General features: G+C 41.5%; 1 protein-coding gene across 2 annotated transcripts in view; it reads right to left on the bottom strand.

Annotated features, from left to right (window-relative positions):
- The window catches only part of enah (ENAH actin regulator), a 104,146-nt gene that overhangs the window by 4,760 nt on the left and 79,178 nt on the right, over positions 1-20,208 (bottom strand). Inside the window, exons 5-14 of one of the 2 annotated variants that reach the window (XM_085134320.1) lie at positions 15,944-16,290; positions 10,526-11,329; positions 7,001-7,335; positions 6,339-6,472; positions 6,125-6,173; positions 5,021-5,072; positions 4,786-4,852; positions 3,783-3,830; positions 1,735-1,819; positions 885-942 (exon numbers count right to left, since the gene is read on the bottom strand). In XM_085134320.1, the coding sequence (XP_084990446.1) occupies positions 885-942; positions 1,735-1,819; positions 3,783-3,830; positions 4,786-4,852; positions 5,021-5,072; positions 6,125-6,173; positions 6,339-6,472; positions 7,001-7,335; positions 10,526-11,329; positions 15,944-16,290 (1,979 nt within the window). The remainder of the gene's footprint in view (positions 1-884; positions 943-1,734; positions 1,820-3,782; positions 3,831-4,785; positions 4,853-5,020; positions 5,073-6,124; positions 6,174-6,338; positions 6,473-7,000; positions 7,336-10,525; positions 11,330-15,943; positions 16,291-20,208) is intronic. The other variant, XM_085134321.1, reaches the window with a different exon arrangement.

The raw sequence follows: 20,208 nt of genomic DNA, 5'->3' as shown, positions 1-20,208 counted from the left end.
CACCCAAGAAGATGATGCTCCAGTCGTGGTGAATGAAATTACAGTATTTTAGTTGTCAGTCAATTAGAACTAACAAGCAGATATCTGTATCCTTACATCACACTAGATGCACTGCAAAACACTGCTAACCAAACTTGCTAGCTTGCTTAATGGACAAGTTAGACCTTCTTGTCAAAATATGATCACTTCTGGCTTTCACAAAATAAAAAAAGTTTTAAAAAAAAGTGTCCAGAAACCAGGGGGTTAAACCTCTTGGGGTTAGCATCCACCTTTTATATGCACCTATGGTCGTAATGGTTCTGGGAGTGACTAATGTAGACCGCATGGGAATTTTACAGATATAAAACTTGTTGATGGCAATATCAATGAACTATCAGTATCAGAAATCATCTTTATCCTTCTGCAAGTATGCTTCATAACAGTCTGACTAGAATCCTTTTGTAACATGACAGATGCATTTTTAAAAACAAACAGACTTTTTGGACAATTTCTAAAGGAACCCTTGGAGTTTAGTTAGTTTAGGGCTTCTACGCTGCATATGTCATAAAGCAGGTTCTTGTTGTGTGGCAGGCACCTAGAAATCCTTCCTACTGCTGCAAAACAACAAACTGCATGTGAACAATTAGATTATGGCTTCATCTTACAAACATAAATCACAATTAAAGATGTGACTGCACGTTTCTAAGAACAGGGTTTGTAGGTAGGTTTTTCCACTTCCTGTTTTCAACCAGCATTTAAACATAAAACAGGCTAGCCTTGAATAAATGAAGTAATTCATACAATGGCCAGTAGAAGGATGGATTACTGCACTGTCGTGTTTAGTATGGACTCACTACAAAGCCTTGCTGGTCTTTCTGTAGGATGACTAAAGTGGTGATAATTACCATCAATGAGCTCTTCTTTTAGTTTTGACAGCTCCTTCCTCATCTCATCAAGAATGTCCTAAAATATAAAAAGAAGTCACATTTTCATATAAACATGATAAATGTCATTAGACCTCAGAGACAAGCTCGTCTTGTGCAATTGTTAATCCCCCCCCCCCCCCCCTCCTTTTTCCTTCTTTTACTGTGGGTACGCATCCTGGCATCTGGTAAAAGAAGCTCCCATCTCAACTTTACAAAGTAGCTAATCCTTTCTTAGGTAATCTCTGTGGGATTAGAGCTAAAGACTTACTTAATGACACCAAGATGCAAACAAAGTGACATACAGAGTATGGAAGGTGTACTAAAATGATGAGCCTCAAGTTTGACCTATAACTTCAACCCAGGCTTACTCAGTGAGACAGTGAGTGTGGTGAGTGGGTCTGTGGGCTGTCACGTCTGTGGCCAGTTGTAGTGACAGATATGCAGAACTCTGACAGACTCTTTACTTATCTAAGAGGCTCATTCACAAGGTCAGAGGGAGGAGCTGCCTTCTAACAGGACTGCACACACCCACACTACCACACACTGAACTACTAACAGGACTGCATAAATAATGAAGAAACACAGACCAAGGTCAATAGACGCTCCAGTTCCAAGTTCCATTTTACTTTTATTTTACAACAACAGCACTATACAGCTGACTTGCTTTAATATGAAAACTTTGTGGAGCAATATTGATCTTGTCGGGCGACTTTTGGGCCACAAGGAAAAGAAATTCAGTCACCATATACTGCAACAACCTGAAAACCACAATCACAGTATCAAAGGGAATATACAGAAATAAAATCTGTGTCTAAAAATGTTTACTTACCTGTTTCAATCTATCATAGTCAACAGCTTCTGTTGGCACACCATTGGCACTTAAGGATGCAGTAGGTGTAGGAGTGGATTTAGGTCTATGAGAAAAGACAAAGAGCATAAAAACTACTTGGAAGATCATAAAGCAACACCAGCTACTATGTGATTTATGAGTAAAAGCATGGAGGTTTTGAGCTCAGTAAAATCATTTAAACCACACAATCTGCTCTCCTACAAGAATGCTGACTCTTGTTTAGATGCTTGTAAAGCAACTTGAGTAAATTACACCATGAGAGAAAACAGCAGTCGAATAAATATGTCTCAAACTGTATTTGAATCTATTTTATAGAGGAGGAACCATAAATAGTTGAGATGATAACAAATTTAAAAAAATCAGATGTAATATTTGATATCATTTACATGACAATAAACTCTCCAATCAAACGTGTCTGTCACCACAGGCAGGAGATTTATTAGTATGCTGAACTGCACACTGAGCATTTTCTCTTTTGTGTTAGTCCGATATAAAATGCACATAAACACAATTAGCAGCCAAATCCTGGTCGATGCATGCACAAACATTGGATACTGTACACAGAGACATGCAAGGGAATACACAGAAAAGCAAACACAGTTCTCAGCCACCTATCAAACTGAAATAAAGAGGGGGCAGGTCCAGTTCATAAAATATACTATAATTATATGGAAACTGGATATTAGACTATGCAGTATAGATAGTCCAATATCCATACTGTGAATACACCAAAATATTAAATTCCTTATTAATTCACTGGCACGTTCTGATATGACACAGACTCAGTATTAAGAAGCTGGCAGGTTAAATACTGGGTGCACTGGATATTTGTCTTCTCACATGTTCCTCTGTCAGCTGATGTCTAGGAGAGTTAAGGGCGTGACATAGTCACTCATACCAGATATCCCAAGAATGTGGTTGAGCTGAAGCTTCTCTGGAAAGAATAATAGTATAAAATTCACTGTGGAGAACTGAAAAACTTATAAAAAGGTTATTGCTTCCAGAAGACGTTCCCTTACTTTTCCCACAGCTCTGGAAATATTGAATGTGTCAGTTATAAAATGAAGCAACCTCTGTTTGTCTAGACAGAGATCAGACCACATTCCTAACAGTGCAAATACACTTTACTACCCCTGTCTTTTTAAGAAGGAAACCTGAGGTGTGGCACAACTTCCCTGGAAGTTAGAAAAAGTGTTTGTGTGAATGGGTGTGATTGGGTGAATGAACGAGTTGTATGAAGCGCTTTGACTGCTCAGAGTAGAAAAGCGATATATAAGAACCAGTCCATTTACCATTTACTATTACAGTAAAAGTCAACGTTTTTCTGGTCAGATCAACAAAAAGCTCCGATGCGTGCAACACTACAGGGTCTGACAAGTGACAGTCTGCTCAGCTCAGCTCTATGTGGGCTGCATATGAAAGTCAATTTTATTAAGCTGGAATCAAAAACACCCATCTGGTCTTCTCTCTTGTGTACACACGCACGCACGCACGCACGCACGCACGCACGCACGCACGCACGCACGCACGCACGCAGTCTTATCTGTCAGAGCCTGCTGGAACTGTTCTGGCTCTTCAAAGATAATACTCTGCCAAGTCTACTCTACACTGGGTGGACACACATTTTTGTGTTGGTCTGTATGATAGGGTGGGTGTACAGTATGTGAGGGACACATATGGATTTTCCCATTTAAAATAAATTAAGTTCTGAGTGCAGCGGGCACACAGCATGCAAACACAATGACTAGATTATATTAGAAACCCATCATCCAGACGCACACTAATTTAGAACACACCAAATTGGACCAAATGGCACGTATCAAACAACAGACGAGCAGGCCCGGCCCCCTACAAGTCTGATAAATGTAGTAAAGAACACAAAGACGGCACACGATTCAGTCCAAACATCCAAGCACTTCGAAAGAACTCCTCTCCAACCAAATCGTCACAGCAAACCTCAACTTTAAAGGAAGTTTGATTTGAAGAAAAAAGGTTATCTCAAACTTTTCAGGGCTTTTTCGCTCTACCTGTTGGAGGAATCTGCTCCCATGGGATTTCTCCACGGAGACTCTCGTCTGTGTGAGCAGCAGAAACACTGACTTTACAAATTACAGTGTAAAACCTATATATGTACTGCAAAACGCCAGCCTAATGGGAAGGCTTCTGTTAATAAGTGGTTGTGTAGATGTAAGAAAATACCTGGTAAGTTATGTAAGTTATGTTTACTTAAAGTTTGTTGTGGAGTTCCACAAGGTTCAATACTCGGCCCCCAAACTGTTTATACTATATAGCTGATATCTTATATGTTACATGTGTGGTGATGTCACTTATTTCAATTACTTTCTGCTGTTGTGGAAAAAGTCTGAAACAGCTTCTCATTTCTGTGTAAAGGAAATTAAAATGTACTATAATTCAGTGATAAAGTATATTTAAAAAAAAGAACAAAAAACCCCCCCCCAAAAAAACCCCTCAAAACAAACACCCCCCCCCCCCCATAACTGTTGTTGTTCAGGCTAATATTAGTGAATGCTAGCATGCCTGCTAACATAGATGAAGTATATTTTTTGATACATAAAATATGGTCTTGCATGGTTAAGGTTGACTAATTTGTCCACCACACACCTTCATCTGGTTATGGATGTACACCATTTTTATTATTTGGGTCACTACTGTATATGAAATTATGTGGTAAGGATGCCATTACATTCTCACCCGTTCATTCTCACACACACGCTGGTGGTCTTATGAATCTGCACATAAAGGCCAGGATAAGCTTTAGTGGTGTTAGCCAGCACTAAACGGCCCCAGCAGTGCATCATGCTAAAGCTAGTTGATGCTAATGCTTCAATATATCCTCGTATAGTTTCAGAGGCTTGGAAATCATGTTTAGCTGTGTCACGCTGCCATTCAGTTAGGAAATGATCGGCATTCATATCCTGGGTGAACTTAATAAACAAAATTTTAATTTAGAACATAAATGTACTTGTAATAAACAAACATTTCAAATGGAGACGCAGGAAGACACTGTACCTTCCAATAACTGGAGATTTGCTACCATTCATGGTGTTTGTTCTTTCCCATGGCTTCCTGGGCATGTCTGGAAAACAGAAAACAAAATATAAGAAATACTGAAACCAAACATGAACCGACATTAAGATCAGTATGCCTATAACCTAACTAGATTAAAGCTAGCTGTAAACCTTGTCACCAGTTTCAGGAAGATGTTTGTTAACTGCTAATACTGTTGTCTTCAGTTAACACTCACCTGGTGTGCTACAAGCTGACACTTTAGGGGTCGTATTTATCTCACCCTCCTCCTATTGGGCATACAGAAACAAGGTTTAATGAGTCACAATAAGGATCAAGAACGGGTCTTGTTATGGAGTGTCTGCACAGAATCACAGACATCTTTTAAACAAATTTCATCTGTAACACCAACACAGAAACTCAGAATTTTATCCTGTCTTCCTTCTTTCACCCCAACCAATCGCGGCAGATAGTTGCCCCTCCCTGAGCACTGGTTCTGCTGGAGATTTCTTCCTGTTGAAAGGGAGTATTCCTTCCCACTGTTGCCAAAGTGCTTGCTCATGGGGGGGGGGGGTGTCGTCACATGATTGTTGGGTTTTTCTCTCTGTGTATTATTGTAGGGTCTACCTTACAATATAAAGCGCATTGAGGCAACTGTTGTTGTGATTTGGTGCTGTATAAATAAAACTGAATTGAATTGAATTATTCCTTTTATATTAAACCAAAAACCTTTGAGATCAAGACAAAATAACAGTGTGCAGAAATTAAATGTTGTCAACTGACAAAAAAACGCTCCCCTAAAAACTGACCACATATCTAGAGGCACAAGTTGGGAAAGATAGAACGTGGCTGTTGCTATATGCAGAAGCTTAAAAAAACAACAACAACAACAACAAAAAAAACCCCTAAAAGGCTAGATTTTCTCCATAGAATCATGTATAAGTAATTAATATTATACTCTAAGAATAGAAAATAGTATGGAAAATGTTCAACAGATAGAATTCAACCATGTCAAGTGCTATTTAAATAGTGATTGGTTTATATCTTTATTAATATATCCACAACTCAAAACACTCTATTTTCTGCAATTTAGGTAAGTACTAGAAATTTTATGACATATGTCAATAGTAACAGACAGGTATGTAGAACATGACATCCTCTAAAGACGTACAGACTTTCATATCGAAAGCACTCAGTGATCAAGGAGTGAAAATACTCTGAAATAACCGAAGCACACTGAGGAGCTATCGTCTGACGATAGCAATAATGACATTTTGAAACAAAGTCAAACACAGAACCATAGCATGACAGGGGCTTAGACGATGGTTCTGGTGTTACTTACTGATCTCTGGTCAGGTTCAGGTGACGAGCCCTTCTCCGCAATTCTTCTCCTGTAAGATGTAAAAAGCCCAGGCACAGTGAGGAGGGCTTAAACACTGATCGATATCAAGTCTCATTTCCAAATTTAAAACCACTAATTGCCTATTTTCAGAAATTAGGACAAAATTTGCATGGTGAACAGACAAATCTGGTTTTGGATGATCGTGCGAGTGTACCTCCTGGCCAATAGGGCGCTCATCTCCTCCATAAGACCCCCTCCTCCAGGAAGGGGCCCGTTACCTCTGGTCTCTGATTTAGCCCCTGTGGCACCCATCATGGCTGCTGCCAGAGCTGCCCCTGCATCATCACTCTGAAGGGCCACAAGCAAAAACACATTGAAGGTATTTACAGTGTTTGGGAAACAAATAGAATAAATGAAAAAGGATTGATGTTTTTAACACTCATTTTATATCAGAAAAGCTGTTTTTTAAAGTATGATTCATATTTTACTTAAAACACAAGTAGCCATGTAGTCATTGGCAGACAGTGAGCATTACATGAAATCCTCCTGTGAGCCCTAATGAGATGTGACAGATGGTGTGTGTGTGTGTGTGTGTGTGTGTGTGTGTGTGTGTGTGTGTGTGTGTGTGTGTGTGTGTGTGTGTGTGTGTGTGTGTGTGTGTGTGAGAGAGAGAGAGAGAGATCATGCGTGAACATGGTGTGTTTGGATAATGTTTTAGTGACTGTGAGATCGTGTATGATGATTGGGGGTGACCGAAGTGCATGCATATGCAACCAGTTGCCTTCCTAATACTTATACACTGTATCCTAAATGGTTCACTTATGAAGACGTGTTAGTTGAGCTTTCCATTGGTCCATTAACAAATCAAGCGCTCACCCTTGGCACTTTGCGCAGCTTGGCTCCAGCGAGGGCAGCAGCCAGGCCTGAGAGAGGGCGGTCCTCTGCAGGAGAGAACAGTCCGGTGGGAAGAGGTGGTGCTGGGGGTGGTGGTGGAGCTCCGGGAGGGGGAGGGGGACCCGGCGGAGGAGGTGGCGTCCCGCCTGGAGTCAGTGTCGGAGGGAGTGGAGGAGGTGGCGGGGGTGGAGGGTGGCCGCCGGGGGTGGTGGGGGTGACAGCCGGGGTAGCAGCCGCAGAGGTCACAGTGGAGCCGGGTGGCAGAGGTGGAGGTGGGGGAGGGGTGGGGGTGGTCAGCCCTGGAGTCTGTCCCACGTCTGTTAGGGACAGGGGTAGAATAAGGAGCAGTGGGGGATGGGTGAAGACAGAAAGACATTTTTCAGAACAATTCCAGACACAAACCTGCGGACGGCAGGATGTTTGCATTAAAACTGATCACACTCCAGCGATTAGATGGATCTCTGGGGTGGGACCACACAAAATAGCATGATTACATTCCATATTGACTATGTGCACGTTAGCATATGCTACTTCCGGTGCGGAAACTCCTGTGGGGAGCTTTGTTTCCGGTGTCCTATTCGCGCCCTGTTTACGGTCCAAAACAAGTTAAGCAAATAAATAAATAAAGCGGCGATTTACATTTCTATAGATGTCTCGGGCATTTACCCAATATATCTGTAAATGATGTTCATCGACTTGTCGATATTTTCCCCCACGCCTCAGGGGAAAAGAGAAAATGGATTCAAATGTTATATTTCTCAGCTGTCCCTCGTTTATCGCGGGTGTTATGTTCTAAAAATAACCAGCGATAGGTGAAATCAAGTAGCCAATTTTATTTTTTGATGGTGCAAAACGTTTCGTGTACATCGTGGACATACAGCACTGCACTTCAGAGTCACACTGCTAGCGATAGATGCAGCGATTCTGTACTGTACAGGAGAGACGGAGGAGATCGTCTGCAGCGATCAGGACGCAGGACGTAAAAAAGCATGCAAACTTGCACTGAAAAATCTGCGAAACAGCAGGTGAAAGGTGAACCGCGTTGTAGCGAGGGACCGCTGTAATTTTGAAGGTAAGTCACAACATACCCTTCGTAAATACTAATGTATAGAAACCGTTACCAGCAATCATTAATTTTTTGTGTGGCTTTTTTTTCACGGTTTGTTAACATGCTGTGTAGGTGTGTACTTGACTAGCTGATATCAACATAACGGGAAAACATCTGGTTTGACTATTGTTCACCTGTAGTTTGAATGCTGAACATTTGCCTGTTTAAATCATGAGACCAGTCACTATACAGAGATGTGCTTCTGAATGTGGACAATGTGTCTTCTGCTGCAGTGATGCAGTTCTGCTTGTGTTGAGTGATGTAAACAACTGATCGATCTAAACTCTTTAAACGTCAAAATTGATCATTAGATTTTTATGACACAACAGTGGTGAGTGTTCCCACCTTCTCCTCTTTGTAACTTAACGCGATCGTTCCGTTTTCGAGTTTTGGACATCAATTTTGGAGTATATCTTCGCAGTAGCGATTGACCGCAAAGTAAAGCTACCGGAAATGTACAACCCCACATCCGGTCTCAAACCAGAAAGTTAGCATTTTCTCGTGCACAGGGTCAATTGTTAAAGCAATGATTCTGTGTTACTTCTACTTTTCCTGTTTTATGCTTAAGCAAATCAAATTCCTTTTTTTTTTTTTTTGAAAGGGGGAAGGCCAAAAGCTCTTTGGGGAAGCACACGAAAAAACAGGAGGAAAACCCCTATTTTCATGTTGTCTTTAATCTGACACTGGATAGTTAAGTTGACTGTTAAATGATGAGAAAGTGTATTGAAAATGGATTAGGATGTAGACTGAACTATCACTTTTGAGGGGGAAAAAAACCCCAAATAGGCAAAGTAGTTCTATTTTCTTAAATATGATACTGACTTATGTTTGTATATCTGTGGCTGACATTTAACTGTCATATTTCATTTTGACCCTGCTGGCTACGTGCTAGCCACAGGTTTTCAGATCAATTATTAATTTGAACTGCATTACTGGAACCAAACTGCAGGATTTGTTGCCAGTATTTCCCTACTTTTCAACATATAAAAGGAATGATGGCATGCAACATCATACTAGAGCAAATTAATTTTATTAAAATGTGGAATTAATGACTGGATTTACATTTAAAGGAAGGCAGCGTGCCAAAGGTGTAAGTCAGATATCACAGTTGCTTTTCATAGTTTACTGAAAACCCAATTTGGACCATTTAACATTCCAATAAACAGAACTAAGACATGCAAGCCACACTAAACATTCAATTAAACAAACATTTTGGTGCAATGACACACATACACATACAAGCATGCATGTACACACCAATGCATAATAACCAAAAGACAATTATGAAAAGGAACTTGGGGAGAAGCATTAATTCATAAATGAGTCTCAAACAACCAGATGTTTGCTTTATGTGGGATAGTTTGTGCGGAACCTATGGTATGATACAAGTAATCCAGCCTCTTTCGCCCAATCATTGTGATGAACTCTGTGAAATATTTGTTGTTACTTTACACTGAGTAAAGTAATCAGTAAATCAGCTCCTTTGCCCATCTTTACTTTTAAGCATATTCCCTACAGGTGCACCAATCAGAGCCTGTCTCAAAAAAATTAGATCAGGTATATCAAAGGTTCTGTGTTTGCTGCACCTTGTGTCAGAAGGAGCACGCCCATAACTAGTGGGACAATTAACATAGTTAAGAGGAAGCTAACAGCTGCATTTCAAAGTGACACCAGTTTTTCTTTTCTTTGGACTTTTCGACATTACCCTCTAAATCAATGACAGTTTTTCTATTAGCTTCTCTCTTAATGTTTGGTGCATTCCTAATATTACAGAACAAGTTTATGTAGATAAGATTTGAACAGCACAGTCGATGTTCCACTGATCAAGTCGAGTGAGCTTCCAGCTGTGCCTGCTTAGAAATTGGCTTCCAGACCCAAAGTAAAAAAATCAAATTATGGAGAGTGAAAGGTCAAATGTGTGTGAAGCTTGTCTGAGAATGAAGAAAAACAAATCAGGCAAGAGATGAAGAAAGCAAGAGTTTTACGCAGGTCTGTCAAAGACACAGACATGCCATGCTGAACGACAACACATTTCATATCCAATGAACAGCCAGCCAGCACGAGGACATACACAGGCTTTGTGAGACTGACAAAGAAGCTAGACAAGTTGGAAAACAATAGCTGTTACACATTGATATCCCACAAAAGTTACCATAGTGAATATTTTAATATTAGAAATTGTAACCAGACTGAGTTGAGTTACAGCAACCAGGAAAGGCACAATTTTTCTAAAGAAAACTCCTAGATCAGTCTGTGTCACAGGACTTACTTTGTGTTGTGGCCAGATCAGTGACAATGTAACAACTAACCCCTGTTAGAGTGTGAGTTGCAAGCAGTGAAAGACAGAGGGGAGAAAAGCAGTGAGAAAGAGAGAGCAGAATCCAGACTGGAGGCCTTACCCTGGGGCTGGGGCTGACAGGAGAAATCCCCCTGAGCCGATTGGGGCTCTGAGCCTGCGGCTGTGTCCAGCTCCCCTGGCCCCGACAGACCCAGGCCCACAGGGAGGGAGAGGTGTTCAGCAGAGGCAGAGGTGGCAGCAGCAGCTGCAGCAGCAGGGGGCGCTGTGGAGGGAGAGGGCACACCAGGAGCCTGGGATGAGGAGGGGGGAGACGAGACTGAGGAGGAAGACGGAGGGGGAGCTATGGGCGAGGGGAGAGGGGGTGGGGTAGGCGGGGGAGGTGGTGTTGGGCAGGTAATGCTGAGGGGGGTGTGGCCGTGTGGGATGGTCACAGGAGAAGGTGCGGGAAACATGGGTGGCCCATTGGGGGATGGCGAGGGAGGCTTTTGGGTGAGAGGGGATGGTGCGGCAATCGGGATCAGTGGCCTTGGACCGGTGGCCTTCCCCGGGGGGCTGCTTATCATGACCGGAGGTGAGGGAGGCAATGGAGTAAAATTGCACGCTGACCACACCACAGACTTGGGTGGAGGAGGAGTTGGAGCAGGGGCAGGCGGTGGGGCTTGGGGAAATGCCTGCTGTCGCCGTGGAACTGTGGCGTAGTGAGGCAGGACAGGATGGAAGGCAGAACCGAGTGAGGTGGCAAACCGGGAGGCCGAGTGCCTGAGTGGGGGGGTTGGGGGGGTTGTAGTGGAGGATGGCGACTGGGTCCCAGGAGATGGGTAAGTGGGCGTGGATGGAGATATGGGCGTGGAGGGGGTCCTGCCGTACTCCTGAGGTGTGGGGGTGCACAATGTGCTTTCGAAAGCTGGACGTGCGAATTGGACAAAACCGAGGTTGAGGACAAGACAGGACAGAAGCGGACAGAACGAAGGAAAGAAGGCAGGAAGGAATCAGCCGTCGTGCACACAGAAGGGAAAGACAGCAGGTGAGGAAAGATAGACGGAAGAAGGGAGGGAGGAAAAAAGAGAAGGGGGCAGATGAAGCAGAAAAAACCAGCACAGAGCTAAACTAAAGTTTTCCTCCAGCTTGTGTGTACGTTCTTAGGCTAAGGTGATGCTACTGTGTTAGTAAACAGGTGTTAGTACTGAGGACACAGGCAGAGATAGAAAGCTTTCAGACTTCTGCTCACTGAAAGAAGAGGGAAAGAATGAATGTACTGAGGACGACAATCAAATGACAGCTTACCACTCATCTCACTCTGATATTTCACATAACAAATCCAAAGTATAGACGAACATACCAATGTCATAAAGACTATTCAACAGCAGCACAAACAGGTCCAGATGAATTAATTCTAGACATTAAACAATGAAAATTTCCTCAAATGTAATTGCAATAATCATGCATGAATACAACAACATTAATAAGATTAACAAAACTGGGGGCTTGTCCGGGATAAGGTGATGAAAGTTATATGGATAATCGTACTTTGGAGCAGTATGATAGTTGCATGAAGAATGATTCTGTAAAGCATGATACTCCAATCTGTAAAGCTGCCTTCACATATGCACCTTTCACATTTTAGGAAGAGTCAGGCTGCGCTGTTGATAGTTATTGTAATGAGTATGCAGTATCGTCATACCTACATAATAACAGACCCATCTTTCTCATTTGAAAGACAACATTCTGAACCCAATTCCTCGGCCTGGAGATCTTCCAGTTTGTAGTATACAGATGCATAGCTTATATGTCCAAATCAGAGTCTTTACTAGTAGATGGGATGCCCATATTGTAATTGGTGTCCAATATTTTTTAAACTGATGTTTTAAGAACAAGAAAGGGATAACACATTAAAATGTAAAGAAAACAAGAGTCAAATTGAGCCTGAGGCCGCTTTTACCTCTTTTACTTTAGAAAGTTAAGAAAATATAACATTTTGATGAAGAACCAGACCACAAGTATGCTTAGTTTATTTTTTCTCACCAACATTCATTTGTGTTGTTGAGAGAAGAAGCACGTCCCCCCCCCCCCAAAAAAAAAACAAAAACAAAAAACAAGGCAGAAGTATGACTGGACTCAATGGGCCTACTATAGACTGATCTAAAAATTGCAGCAATAAAAAAACCCCATTATGAATGGAACATCAGGCATATTTAAATCAAGTAAGGTTTTTGATTTTTAAATGTTTTTAAATATTTTGAACTTTTTGATCACACCTCATATTGTTTTAATGGGTGTAGAGGCACATCTTCATGTCTAAAAGGAACAGTATGGAATGAATTCACATTAAATTCCCTCTCTTGTTCATTATGCATCTTAGCTTGGTCCCACCCTGTCTAATTACTTTGATTTTGCACCTCTAGTGCTTAGCATAGCCTAGACTGTGTTCTCTGTGCCTGCCATATGTTTTCAATGTTTGTGGATGGTGTAATCTTTAGATCACCTTCTGCTCTACTTTACTTTACACATGCTGCAATTCCACACCTTTTCCCCCTAAGTCTTGCGAGTGGATTTTAGGTTTTTGCTCAGAGTAATACTGTGGAAGGGAATATTGACAAAAGATAATTTTGTGATTGTTTTTATTGCAGATGTTAGATGTTCATATTAGCACCATTACTTGCGTAACCTCGGTTCTCAGAGTAGTACGAGTGAAAGTATCATGGGAAGGGCCTTCCTCATTGGCCGGTGATTGCAACGACCACGTTGGGCAGAATAACCCACCTAGAGTTGTGCTAGAGTTATTATTCGAGATAAGCCCCTCATCTTGCTTCACTTCAATGAGCACAGCTACCTGGTGAGAATTCTCACTCATGCTACTCTGAGAACCTGGATTACACAAGTAACTTCAAATTCTCAGACTTTTGTATTGCCAGAAATGCTCATCACTACCAATTCCTATCCAAGTGAGGACCCCGAGCTTGTAGTTAAGTGTTGCTTTTGCTACATTTTCCAAGGCCATGAGTGCACTGGTTGCCAGAATACTAGTATAGTTAGTAGACTGGTGCCTGCAACCCCCAATTTATATAACCAAGAGCAACTGCCTCCACAATCAAATGCGACATCCATTGGGTTTCAGCAATACCCTGGTCTGCCCTTGGGAAAACCAGAGTCCACGAAGAGTACATTGAAAGTGCATGAATGTTACTGACATGTTTAGCAGATGCTAAAGCTAGCAGCAATACTGTTTTCAAACAGATGTTTTAAATCAACCTCCTGCAGAGGTTCAAATACGGGGAGGGCCACGAAGCCCAACACTACTAAGTCTCAGTGGGGTCAGGGTTGCAGAATCTGCAAAGAGGTATATGTGCATGTAGAGTTGGAGCAAGGAATGTTGTGACTGTGAGATGAAGGGCTCTACTGAAACAGAATTTATCTTTCAAAACGTGAAGGGACACCTAATTAAATCTGTCATTGCCTCTCACAAGGCACCCAGGTCCACTGTCTAAAAGTTCTGTGAGCCCATTTTCAGAGGACTATTTTTTATAGAGAGTTACTGTAAATACTATATATTTTCGATATTAAGTTTAATTTAATTTCTTAATTTGACATAGTTTAAAAAAACAACTTTTTTTGCTGAAAAAATATGGTTCTACCGCCATCTCATAAATTGGCAAACTTGTTTCTAAAAAGAAGAATTTAGAAAAAAAAAATCATACAACACAGCAATCACACAAGTTACAGCTACAATCACACAATCAGCCCAAGTTCCTGTTAGATTCTGATTTGATTGTGAGATAGCATCCTAGCAGCTCCCTCACAGTCACTGCAGTGGTACTTCAGATCTTGTAAACAGCAATCACTGCACTCTGTTTCTTAGTGTTATTCTGCATGACATGTAGGGCTTTTACATGCACATATGCACACACCAACACAAACATCCAACCCCAGGAGGGTTTCACCAGCATTCTACATGATGATGTATTTTTAGGCTCTGAGTCAGGCCACTGAACTCTGCCTGCCTCTGTGTGTGTGCTTATGCATGCATATGGTAATTGGCCAAGCGTGGCACTGAAGCATGCCATCCAACACAGCCTTCCCCACTGACCCAGAGTTGGATTATAGGAAATTTCATTCTTATCTAACAACCAAGCAGCTCCAGTTTAGAACGCATACAACACTAGGGTGGCGTCTACCTACACCTCTACCCTGCTGCTCAATTTAAGCAGTAATTACACTTGACGGCAAATATTTGCACTCATTTTCTATGCTTGACTGAGGTGATGTGTTTGTTCAAAATTATTTTCCTGCCTCGCTGATGAAGATAAGTCTCACAGTTTATAAACTGTAGAATTTTAATTTGTGTATGAGCTGGCAGCACACTTTCTAACATAACACGCTAACTGTTGCATTCATGTGGATGGACTCTGTCTCCCCGATGCCTCAGCAATCTGTTCACGGCGCCTGGCAGATGAGATTACTGTAACTCAGCACCAATGAGACTAGATGAAAATGTTAAAACAGAACGCTTCTCTTCATTCTTCAATACATTTCCTGTATTTCAAGTACTGCATCTAGTAACCTGTTTTGGAACATTCGGAGCGTTTCTACTGGAAAATTATCAACTGCTACTTCCGAGAAATGGACCAATTCTGCTTTTCCTTACTTTCAGTCATATGTGTACTGTTCCAGAAGTGGATGTTCATATTAAAGATAGCAAAAGGGTCCAGTAATGAGGTCAGCATATGTGTGCAAATTCCTTGTGAGCCAAGTGCTCAGGCTTCAGACTGATGTTTCTAGCCTTGATGCTTTATGACATCAATGCGAGTAGGCATCCCAACATGGTCATCTCAAACACACAATGCTTCCTGTGAGCACAGAGGCCCCTCCCAACTGGCTCAAATTTTGTTTGCAAGCTGCAGCCAATCAGAAGGAGACTCTCTTAAATTCTCTTAAACGGAGGAAAAGGAGTTAAAAGGGATTAACTCCTGGATATTTGAGTGCACTGCTAATGGACTTGATTCACCCACAGTGCAATGCAAAAGCATGCACTGCTTGCTGCTGGAAAACTGAGTTTTTTCAAATTGGGATGGATGGATAAAAAGACAAAAAACAAAAACACCCCCCCCCCCCCCCCCAAAAAAAAAAAAAAAAAAAATGCACTGTGGTTAAAGTATAACAAGTCTAAATATCACATCATCATTCAGATCATGTACCATTTTTAGGGAATTTTGTTTTATACCAACTGAAAACCGCCACACGTATAAATAAACTGTTAAATATTAACACAATAATGACACTGTATGAAACTGACACAAAAACTTCACTAAATGTTCAAATAACAAAAATGACCATTTTAAAATGTACTTTGGAGAGATAACTGAAAGATAACGCTCGTCATCGACTAGTCTATATTTACTGTGAGCCTGAGACAAACTGCTCCTTGGACAGAAAACAGTCACATTAGTAATATTGTAGTAGTAAAATTAGTAAAATGAAACAAGTCTGCGCAGCAGCAGAAAACACAAAGTGGATTACTCACCAGCGTTGGAGATGCGTCTCCCTCTCTCCCAGTCCTGCTGCTCTCTATCCAACTGCTCCTGCTGCTCCTTCTCCAGCCGCTCTCTCTCCACCTTCTCTCTCTCCATCAGTTCACGCTCGGCACGCTCCTGCTGCTCCTGGCGCTCCCGCTCAAGTCGCTCTTTCTCTGCCTGCGCCTCCCTCTCCTGATGCTCCCGTTCCTGACGTTCGCGCTCCTGACGCTCCAGCATCTCTTGCTCCAGGCGCTCCCTCTCTTGGTGCTCACGCTCCTGACGCTCTCTCTCCTGACGTTCTCGCTCCTGGCGCTCCCTCTCCATCTCCTTCTGTTTCTGTGCCTCCTGAAGCTGCCTGGAGGAGCAAAAGAGATGCAGGAAAATGATTTTTTTTTCTTTTTTTTTTAAAATTGCACCATCTTTCAATCGCTTCTGTTGTCTTGGTTAAATTTCTCCAAATAAAAAAAATATATATATTTTTTTATTTGAGCCTCTTTGAGCCTACAATCAAATAATGTGTGCTGGTTTTTTTTGTTGTTTTTTTTAACACAATGAACAGTTAGCTGTGGAGAAAAAAAAAAAAAAACAGGATAAAATGCTATGAATGAGTTTGATGCACATATTGACCATGGTGACCAGCGGGCAATTACTCACATCATTACATAACACATGTAGAATAGAGTAAAATAGAGTAGAATAGAATAGAATTCAACTTTATTGTCATTGCACATGTCACAGGTACAGGGCAACGAAATGCAGTTTGCATCCATCCAGAAGTGCTTTAGCCATGATATAGATATATTACAATATATATTAGCAATAATATAGATATGTAAGTATATTACAGAATGGGTCATGTCATATGATAACAAATTTTCCTCGGTGCAATAACCATGCTGTTCAGCCAACTTCGCAACTTCACCCAACTTCGTTAAAATCTGTGCGCATTAAAAACACACACACACACACACACACACACACACACACACACACACACACACACACACAGAGACTGCCTGATGTGAAAGCCTGCTGCACAGAGCCAGGTGTGCCTGTCAGAGACAGAAATATCAAAACTCTCACTGTGGCTTTTTTCCCTCACCTAAAATCTTAAAATGTGACCTTAATACTGTGTTCAGCACAGACATTGGTTGCAGACTCATGTTTAGCCACTAGGTGTCAGCAGAAGGCAGCAGCAGAAGAACAGGGAAACAAGAAATGAACCGTTTAAGCCATGTGCGCACTTCTGTGTGCCTGCATGTGGAAATGAAATCAAGTGCAATGTAAAGGAGGCCATTTTTAATTTGCTATAGCTGAGATTCTGTGCAAAGATCGCTGCAGGTAAACCATTCAGTTTACAAGAATATAAAAAAAGAACACAATAGGAAAAACTATCATGACCTAGTTTGAAAAATAAAAACTAATACTTTAACACCTTTTTAGAACCTTAACTAGAAGGTAAGACCAAACAATATTTAAATGGTGCACTATAATTAAACAAAAAAACAAAAACACAGTGAACTGATAAGAAAAAGAAGACATTTTGAGACCTTTTCTCTGATTTCAACCATCAGATTTTCTACTTTGTGCCCTGGGCTACTATGCAGATTGTAGCAATGACTCCATTAGGATGTAAGCACAGACTCAGTATGCTGTGTAGCAGAGCTTACTGGGGGAGTAAGCTGATATTGCATTAAAAGGTTTTAAAAAGCACAATAGTTACAGGTTAGAAAAGTGACAATGAAAAGACGAACACCAAACTGTTAAATGGAGGGGAGCTTATGGCCTCCAGTATCCAGAACCCTATGGAAAAAGCCCATATTTGTAGACCAGTTTGGTCTACAAAAACGGTCTGCCCCTCAGTGCTCTGTGGTGCTACATATTTTTTTTTTATAATTCCCTTTTTGGGCCGATACTACAGGTGTTAGTGGACTGCCTCGCGGTCACCATTAAGCCATATGGATTGCGTATTTGAAGACTTGCTCTTCTCTAGAGCAGGTTATGCTCAAGATAAGAGATCAACACACAGCCCCACCCCCCAGCGCACTTCTCTGAAACATAATGTCCACTCCAGGAAAAGCCTGTGGAGCTCAGCAAGTAAAAAGAGACTGTCTCAACACCACTTCACACCAATGAGACTTCAGCTGAAAGAATACAACTACACGCTAAAAGGAGGAGCCCCTTGACATCTAATTTCATTGTAATTACTGACAAATAAGAGCGAGGAGAATTCTGCAACCATACACGGCATGCTTTTCTCCCTTTAAATAGACTTGAATTTTAAATAAATACAATTCTGCAAGCTATACAGTGCTTTTCCAGTCTTACTGACCAAACAATCATACAGCAGTTTTTACACTCTATAGTGTGCTTTTACCAACACACACACTCACACCATGCACACGTTTAGTCTGTATCATGTGCTTAGCTTTTTCAGATTATAGTTTTTCTTAGGATGAGTGAAGCCAGATAATGGCCATGTTGAACTACCTTCATAGGACAGATCCCTGCTCCATTGAATGTATATGAAATTATCTACCAGAGCCATGCAGCACTCTGATAGACTTTTGGGTACAAATAAATAAAGTGTGTCTGTGTAGGGTGTGAACTGGGGGAAAGTACAAGAGATAAAATGCGAGGCAGAGAGCAGGTGCAAACAGCGGGAAGGTGTAATCTGTCAGGTACACACACACACAGAGAAATCTTTAATTTCATTGGAAAGCCTCGACTGTGTTGTCATAGCCTGATTTACGGGGTCATAAATTATACTTGTTGCAAATAAGTGAGCGTTACATTCATAAATTACACAACCAAGAAGAGAGATGGTGGGAAATTAAGTTAAATGCCAAAAGGCACTCCCCTCTCCCTTTCTCTCTCTCACACACACACACACACACACACACACACACACACACACACCCACCCACCCACCCACCAAATGAAATGCTGTCACGTCGCTTGCCCTCACTCATCCTGTTCTTCTGAAAGCTGACTCACAGTTAAAAGTCAATCATCAGCACAAATGCTGCTTAATGCAAACTCCCTTTGCTTCCATCTGCCGGAGGGATACACACAAACTGCACTCGGCCTAATGCACTAACACACACACGCACAGGGAGGAAGGTTCTCACACAGTAGCATATATTTTGATTGTTCACTTCTAAGCCAAGGCAAGCAGGTGACTTCAGTTACTATAACAAGAAAAGGGTGACAGACCTAACACCTGTTTCAAATCCTATATTTACCCTTTTATTTTTAAACTTCAGATTTTGAATTCTGCACAGCTTCCCAGGTAAGGTATAAAATGAGACCAGATTCACCTTCTACATAATATGATAGACAGAATTAACAACTGTTCACAGTGGAAGCTTACCTGGGATCACTACAGTCAAAAGACAACTGAAAGTAATTTAAATGTGACAGCACAGCTCTCTTCTGGGACTTACCCACTCTTCTGTGCTTACACACTCACTCGTCACTTTGTTAAATATATCTGTTCAACTGTTCATTAATGCAAATATCAAATTAGCCAATCAACTGGCAGCAACTCATTTAACCATCATTTAACCATCATTTAGGCATGCTGAGATGGTTAAGACAACCATCTGAAGTTCAACGTGAGCATCTGAATGTGGCAGAACTGTGATTTAAGGGTTCTGTGGGTAAAAACGCCTAGTTGATGTCAGGGGAGAAAAGCCAGAGTACTCTAAGCTAATAAGATAGGAACAGTAACTGAAATAACCACTTTCTTTCCCAATCAAAGGTATGTAGAAGCATGTCTCACACTCAATATTCACTGATGTGCAGCTGACAAATTGGCAGCAATTGTGTGATGCCATAACGTCAGTGTGGACCAAGAACCCTGGTCCCATCGCCTTGTTGAATCTATGGCATCAAATACTGAATCAGTTTTGAAGTCACAAGGGCTTCCATCCCAGTACCAGCAAGAGATACTTACACAAGTGGACAATGAGTGTATGTGGAAAGCATAAGATCCAGAGAGCAGCAGTCAATGACAACAGATATGTATGTCAGCAATGAATGAAGTCAGGCGCTGGAGGTGAAGGTGGGTTGCAAAGCAGCTTGCAGATGTTAAATAGCTTTTAAAGTAGAAGTTACATTCTCCCAAATATGGTGATGCAGAGCTTTATGTTATGTATTTTCACCACATCTTATGTACTCACAGGCACGCCCACACACACCCAGATGCATTGGGAACAATTAGTATATTTCCTGGTAACACAGACATGCAAACTTAAGGACTCGACCCTTA

The sequence above is a fragment of the Neolamprologus multifasciatus genome, chromosome 15 (assembly GCF_963576455.1).
Source record: "Neolamprologus multifasciatus chromosome 15, fNeoMul1.2, whole genome shotgun sequence".
Classification (NCBI taxonomy): domain Eukaryota; kingdom Metazoa; phylum Chordata; class Actinopteri; order Cichliformes; family Cichlidae; genus Neolamprologus; species Neolamprologus multifasciatus.
The sequence above is the reverse complement of the archived record's forward strand: the minus strand, read 5'-3'. Positions and strand labels throughout refer to the sequence as shown.